This window comes from Ambystoma mexicanum, chromosome 5q (genome assembly GCF_040938575.1).
Source record: "Ambystoma mexicanum isolate Mex_15411 chromosome 5q, UKY_AmexF1_1, whole genome shotgun sequence".
Classification (NCBI taxonomy): domain Eukaryota; kingdom Metazoa; phylum Chordata; class Amphibia; order Caudata; family Ambystomatidae; genus Ambystoma; species Ambystoma mexicanum.
Window position 1 is genome coordinate 707,308,888 of NC_090933.1, and position 17,591 is coordinate 707,326,478.

The 17,591-nt window shown below is 43.2% G+C and overlaps 1 protein-coding gene across 1 annotated transcript in view; it reads right to left on the reverse strand.

The window, feature by feature from the left end:
* Positions 1 to 373: 373 nt before the first annotated feature.
* The window catches only part of TRAM1 (translocation associated membrane protein 1), a 519,069-nt gene continuing 501,851 nt past the window's right edge, over positions 374 to 17,591 (reverse strand). The window contains exon 11 of the mRNA XM_069621183.1: positions 374 to 1,213. Within this exon, the coding sequence (XP_069477284.1) occupies positions 1,140 to 1,213 (74 nt within the window). The 3' untranslated portion in view covers positions 374 to 1,139. The remainder of the gene's footprint in view (positions 1,214 to 17,591) is intronic.

Genomic DNA, 17,591 nt, shown 5'->3' on the forward strand with positions numbered 1-17,591 from the left:
CTTGGCCAGGAGGCCAAACATCCTAAAATTATAACCATGAATCAGTGAATTTGCTACATTTTTGGTTTGGTGGATAACTAGCAGACTTTGGAAATTAAGTGGCCCTCAGGTATCGAGTGACCTAAATAACCTCCCCTGAACATCTCCAATGCTCTCCAGAGCAAATATTTGTACATGCTAGCCATCATCGTCAAATATGTGCCGTCACATGCCAATCAAAAAGTTTGGCACATCTCCCAACGCACCTTATAACTAGAACGGTGCTATGCAGCAAGAATGTGCACTTGTGGTGCTTTACATTTTTTCTCACACTGAAAACAGTCTGCCTGAGCCACTTATGCTCAGTAACTCATCACCTTGTAAATCAGACTACTTTGCCCAACAGACACAGTTTATTCTCGGTATTCCATTTTTCATACATGTAAGGCATGCATCAAGAAGTATGCTTCTTTACAGGCAACTTGTACATTTGGAAAAGGACACCCTACTCTTTTTTGGCAGTAACAATTCTGCGTAACATTTAAACATGTCAGATTTGGTGTGTCTGTTTAAGACAAATATTGGCAATCATAAGGTAATATTCACCAGCCAATAAAGCAACTCAGGCGTTTAGTGGTTTGAATAGTTCCAATGGCTATGCTCTAACTCCAATCAAAGCTATAGACCTACATCTAAAATGGATATTAAACATTTAAAGAAAAGTCATTCTTTTCATGGCTGTACCTTAACATGAAAAGAATATATGTTGAAGAGGAGAGGGCTATTTTGTTTATGGAACAGTAAACTTTAGTATGGACATTTCCTGACACGTACAGTAAGAATCTAAAAGAAACAGAGGGTAAAGAGAAATTTAAAATGTCGTCCACGAACGATCTTTTCTCATAGACAGGCATTACAACCCAAGTAACCAGCTTAAAAAAATGTTTTCCAAGTATTTTTGTGTGACAATTTTGTTCTGTGAGATGCAGCACCTCTGTCATAAGGATCCAAGAGTTGAAATTATGCAACCAACCAGCCTTGGAAAAGTGAATTTTACATCACTCATAAAAGTAAAGAATCTGCACAGAAGGGACTTTTCATTTTATAGAGCAAAAAGCAAATTTCTTTGGGAACATTGGTTCAGGTAAACGTAGCAACGTTTAGGAGGATTTTTCTTTCTTGCTACGAGGAGAGTCTGCTCCATTAGATGTTACTGCTCCATTTACTCCGTTTTCTGAAACCAAAGGAAACACGCCATCAGTTGTGTTATACACACAGTGAATGTTGTCTGTATACAGAATTGTCCATCTTGTTTCAGCGAACAATGCAGAGCACAGAGGTCAATGTGTACAACCTTACAAAAAAAAACATACGCGTTTCCTTCCAAATCATTGTTTGAAGACTTTAATGCAAAGACATAATTGAATCAGGCATATTGAGTAAGTCAGAAACGAAGCAGTGTGGGGAAATGAAGTTCAATATAATGAGATATGGGAGGGAAAGAGGGCAGAGTAAAATACATAGCAGGAACAGGCAGGACAGAAAAATGCATCTATAATGGGTCAAGTCAGAGTAATGGGAAGAAAGCAGAGGGTGATGAAAAGAACACGCAAAGGGCCAAGACTTAAGAGTGAAAACATTTGAGCGGACAATGACCAGTGGGAATATAAGCAGAGGGGAAAAAAGCAAGAGAATAGCCCTAAGGCAAATAGCCAATACCCTGGAAAGCCATTTAGATAAGTTAGGACAAGCAATTGATCCAAAAATACCAAAACGAATGTCAAACTTCTACAATGAAAAACCTCTGAGAAACCTTGAGTGAAGTAGTTTACCACAGTAGAACATATTACGTACCTCTCAGTAATGTTCTTGCTGATGAATGTTCTTTCCACAGATTCCTCATCTTTGATATTCTATCTCCCGCACAGCTGATATTTGGAAATGCTGGTGCCACCAGGGGGAGGAGCATGACTTTGCATTGGCTCCCCTCAATGCACCCCACGCCGAACCAGACGTCAGGGCTAGTATACATTGAGGCACTGTACCCCATGTCCTCAGTTCCGCCTTTCTCGCTAGCACTCAGCAGCCGAGGAACCGTAGAAGCGAAAAGGCGTACAAGCTATCCGTCAAGAGGGTCAGGTAGGGAGGGCTACGAGGAATCCATGAAAGGAACAGTGATCAGAAAGAACATTAATAACATGTGACCTGCTGACTCTTGAGCCAGAGTGCGCCTCTGACTGTATGACGACTGGCGGTTGCTGACGCCCCTTACTCCACCCCTTTATACAAATAGTGAGGCACGCACGCCACGAGGAGTGCCTGTTTGCCGGTGGAAGGGGGCCAGGTGCTCTTGCCGTTTACTTCCCTCTTCAATAGCATTGCTACTTTCAGGTAAATTAGAAAGAAAATCGGACATGATGGTGTACATTTAGAACATTCTATTCTCGATATGCCTCTGGCTTTCAGTGCGGAGGACGCCCGCCTGCTAGAACTCTCGCAATATCCACTGAGGCATGAGGAGGAGAGGAGAAAGCTTTACCATTTGCTCAACCTGCTCTATCTCAGGAGTATGCTAAGGGGGGGGCAGAGTTCCGCCATGGGGATTGCACTTGAGCTAAAGGAGCATACCATCTGTTTGAATACCATAATAAAGTATTTGGCCGATCTCACTGCTGCCGTGAATTTATTGGCAAATCACCGCCCGACACTTAAATCCCCAATTAGAGAACAGGAAACTGGGTATAATCAGGGTGGGTTGCTTGAGAAGGTACTGTTACCCCCAGTTACGCCAACCTACCCATCTCAGTCTGGGGAAGTAAATTCTGAGACTCTGGGGAAGGCGTGTATTCCATCAGATGAGATTTCTCAGAGTAAAAAGAACAATAAAACTAAAAAAAGAAACCAGAAACACGCATGCAATTTTAAAATCAAATGGGGCCAGAGCTTTAAACAAACCCTCCCGCAATCATTGGTGTAAGATAATAACAGAGGAAATGGCGGTCTCCAGAAATTTGGCATATGGCATGGATACTGACTCTGCCAATGAATCAATACGAGACAGGGGCGGGGGCTGCAGCGCGGAAATTACTCTTACAGACGAAATGAAATATAAGGGTACTTAAAAAAAAAAAAAAAAAACAGCTCAAACAAGGCTGTCACAAATCCTTCAAGTCCCAATAAAGCGAGCACCGCCATATCTTCCGAAAAGCTAAATAATCATGCTGTCCCTATAAGGATGTACCAGATTTTTTCAAAAAGAATAAAAAAATTGCCCCTTTGCCCTTGATTGATAAGGAAGCTGTAACATCGAGTGCCATTGTGATTAGTCCAGTAGGGGATCTGAGCGTAGCAAAGATAAAACAATCAGAACCTCTGAAGAAAGCACTTACAACTGATAGAGGGGCAAGCCAGAAGGGTCCTTCTCTGCAGGGAAGTTAAAGGTCAGAGGGAATCGAGGGCAATGGCTTTATCTACTGTTCCAGCGGTTATATGTAACGCTCAGAATGCACCCTTGTTAATCAGTGAAAAGCATGATGCTGGCCCTCAAAATACCTTCCAATTACAAGCTCCTATTAGATCCACAGTGTCTCAGATGCTTGACACTAGACAAAGTAGGCCAGCATCTATTTCACGAAACAAAACTGTCAGGGGGAGCAGGCCTTCGACTGAAATAGTGCTGAGCGCTTATGGCTCACAGCCTGTAAAGGTAGATCTGTGCAAGGCAAAATGTTGGCGAGTGAGGCGGCTCCAGCCTCTCACAGTGATATACCGGGAAATGTGTGCTCAGAGAGCAACCTTCCAGATTGCTTGGCCAACCTTCCACGCAGTAAAGAGCAACCTAAAAATATTCCCAATTCAGTAGCCCAGAGTGATCATAGAAATGTCCAGTGGAGGCCTCTTTCCTTTCCCCGACAATCCCAGTGTACTACACTGTAATACCATCTGTTTGACAGCGGTGGTCCCTCCTCTCTAAATAGGACAAGGTTTCTTGCTCTGTTTAACGAGATTCCTGTATTGAGACTTTTGTCATCGGCCAACTTAAAACTGGTGGACTTCCTTCACCCCGACCGCTATGACTATGAGATTGGTTTTCAATTCTAGAGTAGTGTAAGAAGCAATTCTGGCAGAGATTTCACAATTCAATCGGTTGGGGCATGACGTGCTAATTTTTTGTCTGGGTTTGAGGGTCTTCAATCAGGAAGAGGTAGCGAGGGGGACAGTGATTGACACTCTAGGGTGGGCGGACCCCATGAGAGCTTCACCTGGTGGACTGAAAGAGGTGGAAGATCAGATCAGTTGGAGATGGTTAACATTATCACTGCGCGATTCCATCCCCCAGTTGAAATCTTTACAATCAAGTCTTTAACAAACCTCTGGACATCCAAATATCATGGAATTCACGCGGTCATGCTCATCTTTCCTCTTATCCAGCATTCTGTGAAAGACTAAATAAGGGTAGCATCATTTGTATACAAGAAACTTGGATGACTGAGGCTTTCCATTTGGATGGCTTTGAGTTCCGTCAACTACCCGCTAGAAAGGGTAAAACAGGACACCCCCTTCCCTCTGAGTGCCCTGGCAGTAACTATAAAGATAAATGCAGCCAGTCGATCTTTTGTCACCCTCCTAGTAAATATTTACAGAAGGCCGCTTTTAAATTTGCAAGCTATGATTGCGAACATCAATGCATTGATCATGGCTGAAATGTTAAAATATGATGGACTGCAGATTGTGATATTGAGCGACAAATGTGGATATCCCTTTTACTGCACAACCCCCCCACCCCCCGCTCAAAGTATATCGGATCTCAGCATTCTTATTCCATATATGGAAGGGAATATGCAAATAATAGGTGGCCCTATGGGGGGCCCCAGGAAATATTTGCAGGGTCAGATTTGGCATTCTTTATTTACAAATTGGGGTCTTCTCAGTAAACTCGACCCTAGAACCACACTTGGATCCGAACACTTGGACTGATGGCCATCATGCTTCTATTATTGACTATATTTTTCTGTCTCAGTCACTCTTAATGTAGTCACTCGTTCAATATTCAGCCTACCAGTCTGAGCGATCACCGTCTTCTAGAAGTGGCTATATCTCTCTACTCTCTGTGCTCCCCTACAAAATTTAGAATTAAACGTTTCAAAAATGAGTATTATTTGGCGCAATGATAATATACAAAGAGTAAACAAGGTATTTGTATCTAATTTTCATCACAACTCCCTTGAATTGAGGCGGGGAATCTTTACTCATAAACTTCACAACTTATTTACAGACCAAACTATAAAATACCCAAATAGAAAATCTTTGAGGGCCCCTCATAAACAAGTCTACGAGGCGAGAGTCAAATATTACAAAAATGTAAAAGGGAGATTAGGAGATTGCTGAAGAGCAGCATCTCAAAGGCTCAAAACAAACAATGGTTAAAAAACGGGCTAATATGATATAAGACCTCTATGCTTCAGGAAGATAATGAAGCAATGTCATCGTTGAAGGCGGGATCCACACGCAAATTTTGGCAGCTGATTAATCATATAGAATTGCCCCAAACTACTGACCAATTCAATAGAGGAGGAAATTTGGGCAGGGTATTTCATAAACTTGTATGCCCTAAGAAATATGACCTATGAGTTGAATGGATTATGTTAACTATCGGGCCATTGCATTATTAGATGCAGATTCCAAAATCTTTGCTGGTCTTATATTGGAGAAACTTAATGAGTGGGTAGAAACAAATGCCATACTATAGACCAATCAGTTTGGTTTACGCAAAGAAGCAGGCACTGAGCTGGGAGGATTGTCTCTAATGCAAGCGAGAGCGTGGACCAAAAATGCCACTCCAATATTTATAGCAGCCATGGACCTTTCTTGGTCGATTGCTTATTGTTATGGTTCAAATGATCATCGTGGGGGAATTCCTGATGAAATTCTTACTATTTTGATCCACTTGCATGAATGTTCCAAGATACAAGTATGTCTGAATAGAGAGGGTCTTTTATCTTGCCCTATAGAAACATTCAATGGATTGCGTGGGGGCTGTATATTCCCTCCAACCCTATTCAACCTCTATGTTTCAGATGTTGGCTCGAAATTGGAAAAACGGAGCGTTTATTTCTCCAAAAATAGGGGACCTTAAAATATGCTGGTGTGCCTATGCAGACGATTTCCTGTTAATTGATTGTACACCTCATGGCCTACTGCATCTCTTAACGACCTTCTCAAACTATATGACCTTGATAGGTCTTGTAATAAATGCGAAAAAATCAGTGATAATGTGTCTGAGCTTTCGCAAAAAAACAACAAATACAGTTGGTCCTTGAATAAGGTAAGACTGGCAATCCATTCATCAATGCCATACCTGGGATTCCCTGTTTGAGAACCCCAGGAAGCACTCTTATCTATACTTTATATTGGAGAAGGCCGGTTGTCTTATATCTCAAATGAGAAATGTTGTGGGGAAGTACCGTAGATACTGCTTGTCTCCACTAATACGTTTCTATAAGCTAAAGGTGATACCAAAACTATGCTATGGGTTGGAATTATTTCCTGTAAGTATGCAGATTGATATGCACAGGGTAGAGGCATAAATTTGGCCATCAATTCTCATTTGTCTCCCGAAATGTGTGCCATTAACAACCTTAAGATACAAGCTGGGCCTCCAATCTTAGCTAGTGCGGTGGACTAGAAAAGTATGACCCTTTACAGGAAACTTATGCTGGAGACTGGGAGCACTCTGTACATAAAATTGGGTATTACTACGAAACTTGGAAATCAGGAGATGGATTTAATTGTTCGCTTAAATGAAAATTGCCTAAATGCTCTTGTGAAAATTGGGTCAAACAGCCTTGTAAAAATTCCTATGCGTGTGAAACTAATGTAATAATCAGACTGGGCTCCAACTATGGAACTGGTCAACAAATCTAAACTATACAATCAATTGGTGTCACATTTCAAGAGATTAAGCACCCCAGAAATCTACTTTGTCCGTTTTCCGGCTCCTATGTGGAGGAATGCATATTTAAGATTCCGTTTTAATGGGCTATTAAACGGAGAAATAATGAAGGTCAGAGTTGGTAAAGAGGGTGGACCCTTCTTGTGTAGATTCTGCAGAAGTGAGAAAGAAGAGAAAACTCTTAGACACCTTCCATTAGTCTCCAACGTACTGCAAGCTTTGCAAAATTTGTCCCAGACCCGGGGAGTTTTTTTCTGGCCTCTGTATGGTGGGATATGCTACATGGGACCTCAGTGGGGCTTAAGATCGCAATTGTTCGGTTCCTGGCAGATATATGTGGCCTTGTGCATTTGAAACCCTTTAATGGTACCTCCTGAACTAGTGTGATTAAGAGAACATCTTCATATTGTGGCTAGAGCAGGATAATGTATGCTTTCTGCACCTGGCTTCTATAATATTGCTCTGCAAAGATATGAAGTATGTTCTTATTTGGTTATTTGTATGTTTAATTATTTGTGTTGGTTTTTGCAGTATATCGCTGAAATAAATATAAAAAATGTATTTTCTATTTAAGAAATTGTTTACTATTTATATTGTATCAATACTCATTCTGTACTCAAGTAATTGTTTACTCATTTTGTATAGGTTTTCCTTTGTAAAACCAAAAAGCAAAAAACGAAAACAAATAAATTAATAACATGTAATTTTTATATTCTAAGGACTTCCTTCCTCCCATTGATTCATCATTTATGATAGACTCCGATAACAGTGCATGGACCTGGCCAAGCCAGGCGAAAAAACGACCACTGTTGGGCAACATTGTATGCAGTACACTGTAGAAGACTGCACCAGCATTGTCCTGTTGGCAATAGTTAACCCAACCTTTGGTATAAGCAGGTACTACACAAGTCGGTAGAGTGACTGAGCAGCCAGACTTATCTCAAGAGGGGACAATGTGAGCTGTAGGGTTATTACACACAGATTCACAGTGACAAGTATCCAAATAAATACTTACTTGATTTTCTTGATTAAATATTTATTTATTAATTTAACAGTCAGTTGAATAAGCCTTCTTTAGAAGGGAGCAAACATGTGTAACATACTTCAACACTACACACTCAGCTTCAATAAATCAGTAGATACCCATTTGGGACAGTACACAGACACCTTCTACACCCTGAGGTGACTTAAATAACTAGGACACTGGACATCGATATATCACTGGCACATTTAGAGCAATCCTGAGGTTGGTGTCAAAAGGAAAATATGAGGGAATAAAACAATGGTTAACACATTCTTCAGCAGGTAAGTACTTTTTGAACCCTCCAATGCAAGTAAATTAACTTGTGTAGCTGGGAAAGGGTTATCTAATGTGTGACTTTTGTTGAGGGATAGTTAAAGCACAAAGTCATATGTAGGAAGAGTCTTTCAGGGAGCCAGGACAGCCAATGTCAATTGAGCAAAGTCAAGGTGAGCTGAAGCACTTCTTGCAAGTAGGTAAAAAGAGTCTTGCACAATATATTAGAAATCTTTGTAGAAAATGAAATCACTGTAGGGCCACAATCTGGGAGGCTTGTGTGGGGCAAAGCTGCAAGCAACTCTACACAAAAGCAACCAAGACAAGTCTCAACTAAGAGCTAGCAAAGCTGCACAACAAGAGGTAAGCAACCCCTTAGTTTTACAGTACCTTAGGTTTGAAGAAATTGGTTCCCAGCTGGCTTCGGTTCCAGTTGTAGGTCTGCAGATCCTGGGTCTCAGTCGTGGGGACAAGAGGGAGGATATCTGGGGACTCCTGCACTACAAATGGAAAGTTGGCTGCAGCAATGGGCTAACGTCAGCGGCACTTCGTGGTTTCAGCTCCTTGCGTCTCTCGCAAATAGCACCACTGCTGTTCTCGGATACATTAATGGACTTTCCTCCTCTCTGGGGTCCAGTACTCTGTTGAGGTGGCTCAGGCTTGGTCAGTGCTGCTTCATGGGAGTCCGGAGGATCTTCCTGGAGCTCGGGTCCGACTCAAGAACGGTTCACCCGATCTGTTGTTCCTCTCCCTGACAATCAGTTCCTGCTGCAGCAATGGAAGTACAGCCAGCTCCGAGAGGATGTCCCGACGAGTTCACTTTGGGGTTGATTGGTCTCACCAACCCAAGGGGAGAAGTCGTCCGTTGCAGGGCTTCTCTAGTCGAAGTGAAATCGGAGGTCCAGGAGTTGCAGCAGGCGTCTCTTCCAGGTTTCTCCCATTCATTCGCAGCCTATCTCACACTCACACAGCAGGGTGGCTGTCCTCCGAGGACAGCCAGCCGGCCAATCACTTCTGCGTGCATTCCTGTAACCAAGGGGATTAAGTACAGGGAGTTTCAGGCACCCCCCTCACTTCGTGCCCCTGCCAGACACGCTGGAGCCAAAGGCGGGCTTCACTAATGAATCCCGCCAAAGACGAAACGAACAAAGGGACCAAACCTGGTTTGCCAAGCAGAGTAAATCTCAAGAAGGACCTTTCCAACAAGAAATGACAAAAAAAGACCGGGCCATTTTGACAAAATGGGCACCCATGGGTGTCTTACTGCAGCTGCAATTGCAGCCTGCGGTAAAAACACAATGGTAGGAAAAAGTAAACCACTGCCACCAGCCATTCATTATAGAAAAGGTAACAAAAATGTTACATGAAAAACTAGAGAAAGGGGATACTAAGTATCGCCCCCAGCACCCTATTGTAAGATGGTTTGTGCTGGGTCTAGAAAGTTACAAAATGTAAGTAAAGTCAATTTCACTTCACTGCTCCTGGAAACAGTAGTTTCACCAAGAGAAGGTATTTAAACCTTTGGGAAATCCAAGAGACTTCCCTGTGTCACTGCACTGAAGGTGCAGTGTGTCACAATGTAAAGATGATGCCTATGGAGTTTGTCAGACTGCAAAGTCAAAAGAAACAGTCCAAATCACAGAAAAATATGTGAGTGGGAAAAAAGGCTCACTCTCCAGGTTACAAATTAAACGTCCTAAAGTCCAGCAAAAAGTGCTGGGGGTCTCTAAGGTAGAAGGGAATTAGCACATTTCTGCTCTCTAACAGCCTCTCATTCTGTCTGCGGAAGCTGTTCTCCCAATGTAAAATGCCAACGTTGCTTGTAATGTGGTGAGGTGCTGGGGGTAGCTTCCGCTATCCTTTTATACAGGTTTGAAATAAGAGCCTTATTCCCAGGGTTAGAGATGATATATTTTTCAAACTTAGTTAAGCCCCTAATCGGGGCCTGTTTATTCGGGTGGGCTAAAGTCCAGTGCCCAACCTGAAAATATTGGAATCGTGCTAATTCGTTTAACCCTAGATCTTGCTTACATTGGGTGAAAGGTTTGGGATCTATGCACTGAAAGAGGTCCCGTAGCTTTGTGCATCAGCCCATTTCCATTTACTAAATGCCCGTGAGTCAAGACCTGGAGTAAATCGTGGATTAGAGAATAAGGGCGTGAATGGTGAGGGGAAACTTAGTGAAATGATATTGCTTAACCGCTGTGTCCCAAAACATCTACTAAGCTTGTGATTTTGCTTATGAATGTTCGGAGAGCGATCACATTTAGGCAGCCACAGAGTGTCCAAGTTGTGCGCCCCCCCTATTGCACGTTCCATCTGAAGCCATTGCATTCCAGTGTCTGCACACCACCAGTCTTTTACTATGCGCATTTGTACTGCTCGATAACATTTACGAAAATTTGGCAGACCAAAGCCTCCCTTGTTTGTAGGTTTCATTTAAACATCCAATGCCACACGTGGGGGGTTATTATTCCATACAAAATCAAACATTGCTCTTATGTAATTCTTTCTAAAAGGAGGTTGGTATCCGGATTGGTAATGCCTGAAAGAAGTAAAGTTATTTAGGGAGGATAACCATTTTTATCGTATTGATTCGACCTAACCAAGATAGTTAGCAGACCCCATTTGACTATTTTCCCCATGATTTCCTTCAGCAGTAGAGGGTAGTTTGCTCCATATTTCGCGGCCACCGTGGGTGTTATAGTAATGCCCAACAGTTAATTTCTTGTGCCCAACCAAATTGTGTATGTAGTCTCAGGGATTACACAGTGTTCGGTGGAAGGGAAAGAATCAAAATATCTGATTTTGTATGTGCTACAGAGCCATACTTCACTAACTCGGTTTCCACCGCTAGCGAGGTATTTATTGGATCGGAAACAATAGCATGACATCAGCATATGCCATGATTTTGTGTGGTACCCCTTTAAAGTCTATTCCATGAATGTCCTCCAACGTTACAGAGAGATAGAAGGCGCAAGTTGTCCATTTATCAGCAGCCTTGTGCACAGCGGTCTGTAATTTGCCCTAATTTTATCTATACATTTCGGGCAAAGCCCAATTTCGCCAGAACCAGAAAGAGGAAGGACCACACGACCCGATCAAAAGCTTTCTCTGCATCAAGAGAAAGCAAGACTGCCAAGATATCTTGATTTCCACATTTTCTAAAATGTGGCAATGACGCCTAATATTGACGTGTGTTTGCTGGCGTTTTATAAAAATCGGATTGGTCTGGATGGATAACTGTGGGGAGGAGATCTTCCATTCTATGGCTAATATTTTTGTATACATTTTAGCGTCCAAATTTATAAGGGCTATGGGGTGATATGATCCGCATCTACTAGTATCTTTTCCATATTTTGGGAATAACACGATCTTAGCCTCTTCCATGGTAACAGATATGCGGCCTGACTGAATGAATTATATAGGTTGTAGGTTTAGGAATCAGTCTGGGCCTGGTGATTTATTCAAAGGAAGAGCGTTCATGACCCTTAGTACTTCCTCTTGAGTAATGTCTGGTTCAAGCAGGTCCCCCTCCTCTGGATCTATTCAGGGGCGATCAACCATCCTTATGTAGCCTGTGCTTCTGTATTCCGAACTATAGAGATCTGAAAAGAATAAATAAAACGGAGGTGATTTGCGAAGTTTCTGTGGCTTTTGCCCCGCAGGGTAATTATCCTCTGGATAGTTTGTGATGCTGTTCTTTGGCGTAATTGTCTGGCCAATAAGTGGTCCACTTTGTTGGCTTTAACATAATATTTTAGCTGGAGGCATTATAAGGATTTTTCTGCTTTTTGAGCCTGAAGTAAACTAAATTTACCCCTCACTGCTCTGTATTCTTTGGATAGCTGGACCCACTTGTGCTGCCATTTTCTCCATTGCTCTTTGCAACTAATTTTTCAGCTCTAACTCTAATGCGATTTTTTGTTTAAATCTATTAGCAGCTTCTGCTGTTAATTCACCGGGAAGGGTTGCTGTAAATGCATCCCATGTCACATTAGTTGCGATCCCTTGCAACGGATTAATTTCAAAGAACTCCATCTTCCCTTCAATTTTCCCTCTCAGTACTGGGTCTGCCATGAATTCAGACGGAAAGCGCCAAGCCCAGAGTCCCTGCGTCAATTTCCAGGTCTATAATAAGCAGCGCGTGGTCTGAAAGTGTGATTGCCTGCCATGCAATTTGAGTTTACCTAATAGAGTCTTTGAGACCCGAGCGTAGTCGATACGGGAAAAGGATCCGTGGACGTGTGAGTAGAAGGTAAATCCTTTTTCTGATCCTTTAAGTGCTGGCCAAACATCTACCAATGTCAACAAAGGTCATTTTTGTTCGAGTAATTTGTATGGCAGAGATTGCGTAAAGCAGGAAACAGTGCTTCGATAGGGTCCCAGACCATATTAAAATCTCCCAGAAGAATAATCTCCCCTTTAGTGAAAGATTCTAGTAGTGTAAGAATTGATTTCAAGCCCTCTTGGCCAGTGTTGGGTGCATATATTGATGCCACTGTAATCTTCTGTATGCCCATCTTTAAGGTAGCAAAAACAACCTTTTGTGAATTTTGGTTCGAAGCACCTTGGTGTGTAGACTAGTCCCAAATGCCAACAGTGCCCTAGCTACTTTGCCCACTGCGTTAGCCTGCAATACAACCGAGAATCGTCGTAGTCGGAGCTTGGATCGGTCAGCTAAACATATATGTGTCTCTTGGAGCACCACCAAGTCTGGTTGGGGCCACACCAGGAGAGATTCCAACTTCCAACGCTTCGCTGGAGCATTGAGACCTCGAATATTTAATGTTAGGCATTTGAATTTTCTTATTGAAAAAACACATCATGGCAATCTTGCACAAACAGGAATGTTTGTTGACGTAGTCAAAAACCATGCATCGTAACTCCCACCCCCTACAACGTTCACCCAGTCCCCATCTATAATCCCCCAACCCAAATCTAACTAACCCAACAAATTACCCAAACATTGTCCCCTGGTGTGAGCCACGGTACCAAACATAACCCAGGATATCTAACCCCAGATGTTGATTAACTAACCCCAGAGCAATGTGCAGGGGATCGTATTACACCCCCCCCCTAACCCTCATCAGTTACCTGAACAGATTATTCCAAGATGGTGTGTTCCGTCTGAATGAAATGAGCAAGTAAATATCAGTTCTTAAACTTTACTCCTGTGTTCGCCTTCTCCTGTGCTTCCTTATGCTGTTTTTTTTAAAGTTTGGGCACATGAGACGTGCCTTCCAATCTTCTTCAGTTTTAGCTTATCCCTTCTACCACGCCGAGTTATAGTTGTCCATTCCCAGGGTTTAGATTGTTGATCCGCACAATCTGCAGCGGTCTGCGTAGGACACGCCATGTCATCTTCGATTCGCAACAAGAACATTCCTGCTGGTCGGAAAGTGATCCTATGCGGTCTCCCCTCCAGAGAGGAAACCAGTCCAAAAGGAAATGTCCACCAATATTAGATATTTCGCAGTTCTAACGTTTTCATGACCGGTTGCATCTCACACTCAATGTTTCTGCAAGGTTTTCCGCGAGAGATATTGATAAAGTTGAATCTCGCTGCCATTATAAGTGCTTGGCGAAGATGCCCTTGCGTCCCTGGGAATTTGCTCTTTGTGGAAATGATGTGCAGGCTGCCAAAACATCGGGTGGGCGGGCTCCAGGATCATTTCTTGTCGGTCTAGTCCTATGCACCCAGTCTAGCAGTACAGTGGCTCCTTCACCTGAAATTAGACCCGAGACCTGTGTCTTTTAGTTCTGGATCCAAGATTGTTTCCGGTAAATTGCGAATCTGAATGTTCGACTGTCTTGATCTATTCTTAAGATGTTCACATTGTATTTCCATATTGTGTTTCAGCCTGGCTAGTTCTTCTAGGGCAATATCCAACAGTTTGTTATCCTGTGTTAATTCCTGGATTGCCTGCTCGTTGGTATTGACACGTTCCGTGAGGGACGCTCTATCTTTGAAAAAGTCAGATAGTGACTGCCTAATTTCTGTGGTAAAGGAGGTAAACCGTTGTTGAAAGGAGGCATTAAACTTGTCCGGAAACTCGAGAAAACTTGCTGCAAAATCTTCTGTAGAGGCAGCCATTTCTGTAGTGAGACTAATGAACTCAGCAGGCGCTTAACAAGGATCCGCTGTCAGTATATTTTCGTCAGAGGGGGTGTTGGGAAAGATTGTATGTAGTAACTGCACCAGCCTTGTCCTCTTGGCAATAGATACCCAACTGTTGGTATAGGTCTGTACTACACAAGTTGGTAGAGTGACTGAGCAGCCAGACTTCTCAAAAGGGGTAATTGTGAGCTGTAGAGATGTAACGGAGATTCACAGAGATTCACAGAGATTCACAGAGATTCACAGAGATTCACAGAGATTCACAGAGATTCACAGAGATTCACAGAGATTCACAGAGATTCACAGAGATTCACAGAGATTCACAGAGATTCACAGAGATTCACAGAGATTCACAGAGATTCACAGAGATAAGTATCCAAATAACACTTATACTCAAGATTGTCTAGTAAAAAAATGATATATTGAACAGTAAGTTTCAAAATAAGCTTTCTTTAGAAAGGGCAAGATGCAACAATAAAATACACTTCCTCAGATTAAAGTTAAGTAGATACCGTTTTGGGATGACACCGACACTTCCTACACCCTGAGGTGACTTCAATGGCAAGGACAATGTGGACATTGATATATCACTTTTGACACTTCAATGCAATACTGAGTTTGTGGAAAAGGCAAAGGTTAGGGAAGGAAACAAAGGTTAGCAAGTTCTCTGAACAGGTAAGTACTTTACAATCCCCCAATGAAGTATAGGATAACTTTGGCCGAGCAATACAAAAAACCTCTGTACCACCTATGAGGGACAGTTAAACAAAACGTCAATTTGGAAAAAGAGTCTGCAGGAAGACAGGGCAGCCAACGTCTGAGAGCTGAGGCACTTCTTGAAGATCGCACAAAAGTCTTGCACAATGTTATATCGAGTTTGTAGAAAAGAATCACTGTTGGGGCACCAGCTGTAAGACTTAGGAAAGCAAAGCTGCAAGCAACTCTACAGAAAAAGCAACTTCTGTAAGTCTCCAGTGAGACAGACAAGCTACACACCAAAAAGATAAGTAACCTTTCAGTTAACACAGTACCTTAGGTTAGAAGAAGAGATTTCAGCTGGCTTCTGTTCCTGTTGCAGTCCTGCAGATCCGGTGTTCCTGGGCCTCAGTCGTGGAGACAAGAGGGAAGACGTCTGGGGACTCCTGCACTGAGGTTTGAAGGTCGGCGGCAGCAAAGGGCTCTTTTCAAATCTGCTGCAATTTGCGGTTTCAGCAACCGGTCAATAGCACCACTGCAGTTCTTGGACCCCTTATGGGCTCCCTTTGCCTCTGGAGTCCAGCACTCTTCGAGAGGGTCCTTAGGATCTCCCTGGAGCTCAGTTCCATCTTAAAAACAATGCACTCGTTTCTGGTGTTTGACCCTTGGCACTCAGTTCCAGCAGCAGCAAGGAAGTACAGCCAGCAGGGAGAGGGGTTCTAGGCAAGTTAGTCTTGGGGTTGATTGGTCCCACCAACCCAAGGGGAGAAGTCGTCCGTTCCGGGCTTCTCTAGTCGATATGAAATTTGGAGCTTTAGCACTGCAGCAGGGCTTCAACGGTCCAGGAGGGTGCAGCAAGCTTCTCTTCCTGTTTCGCCTTCGGATTCTTTGTCCAGTGGTTGACTGCCTTCTGTCCAAAAGACCTCGACCTTTATGCAGGTTTCTCCCATTCATTCGCAGCCTAGCAGTCGCTCACAGAGCAGGGTGGCTGTCCCGAAAGGACAGCCAGCCGGCCAATCACCTTTGGGTGCATTCCTGTACCCAAGAAGACTAAGCACAGGGAGTTTCGGGGACCTCCCTCGATTCCTGCCCTTATAGACACGCTGGAGCCAGAGGTGGGTTTCAGCACTGAAGCCCGCCAAAGACAAAATGAACAAAGGGACCAAATCTGGTTTGGCGCGCAGAGTAAAACCCAAGAAAGACCTCAGAAGCAAGAAATGACAAAAAAGAAGATCGGCCATTTTGACAAAATGGGCACCCCTGGGTGCAATACTGCAGCTGAGGATTCAGTCTGCGGTAAAAACGCACAATGGTCGGAAAATTAAACCACTGTCACCGACCATTAATTGTAGTGAGGGTAACATAAAAATGTTACATGAGAAAGTAGACAAAGGGTGTAATAAGTAACCACCCCACACTCCACATAAAATGGCGTGTGCTGGGTTTACAAAGCGAAAAAGGTAAATAAAGTCAATTTCACTTTACTACTCTTGGGAACAGTAGTTTATGCAAGAGAAGGTATTTGACCCTTAAGAGAAATACAAAGGGCTTCTATGGCACTGCACTGAAGGTGCTGTGTGTCACGTTACAATACAAAAGGTGATGCCTATGGAGTTTGTCAGACTCCAAAATCATAGAAACAAAGGTCAAATCAGAAATACATGAGAGAGAAAAAGGTCTCACGCACTCCAGGATAAAAAAATCATAAAGTCCAGCAAAAGAGCTCAAGGTCTCTAAGGTTGAAGGGAATTAGCACAGAAATTAGAATTCTCCCCAACAGGGGGTCCCCTGGCTCAATGCCCACAGTTCTTTTTTATCAGGTTTTTTGTGGTTTGAGTGAGCGGGACTGGCCGTGCCTGAATGCTCATCTTTTTACCCCTCGGCACGTGTTACATAAGTCTCTGTACTCTTGTCTGTTTTACAGTATCAGGTAATATTATCCCCTCCAATAATATCGATATACATGGAACAGCCATAGGTGATATTATTGGTGGCGATAATCTATGGAGTGGGGGGAGTTGCAGGGGTGTCATCCACTCAGTAGCAGTCTCGAGGGGTCTCTCTGGCACGACTTCAGCAACTTCTCTGGTCACTCTGTACCTTTTATGCAGCACCAACAAACCATGTGATTCACCCAGTCAATCTTCTCTGCTTCCTGCAGTCCTGCACACTGATGAGGGTCTGGATTGGTTGGATCTCTGGAGTGTCCTTGAGGGTTCAGCAAAGATTTGGACAGATTCAGCCTTTCCACAACGATGCACTTGAAATGGGCAGCAGGTCTCCTGGTATTAGGGTTCTGCAACTCTGGAAACTCAGGACCTCGGGAGATGGCTCATATCAAAGTTAGTCTTGGAACTGGTTGTTCCCACCAGTCAAAGGAAAGGAATCGTCCTCTTCTGAACTTCTGTCGCATAGAAAATGGGTCAGGACAGAAGTGGTTGCTTCAGTGTTGCAAAGGGTCTGCCGGCGTCTCGGGTCATCTTCGGTTACTTCAGCTTCCAGTGGTCGACTCGCTCTTCACTCCAGGAGCTGCACCATTTATACAG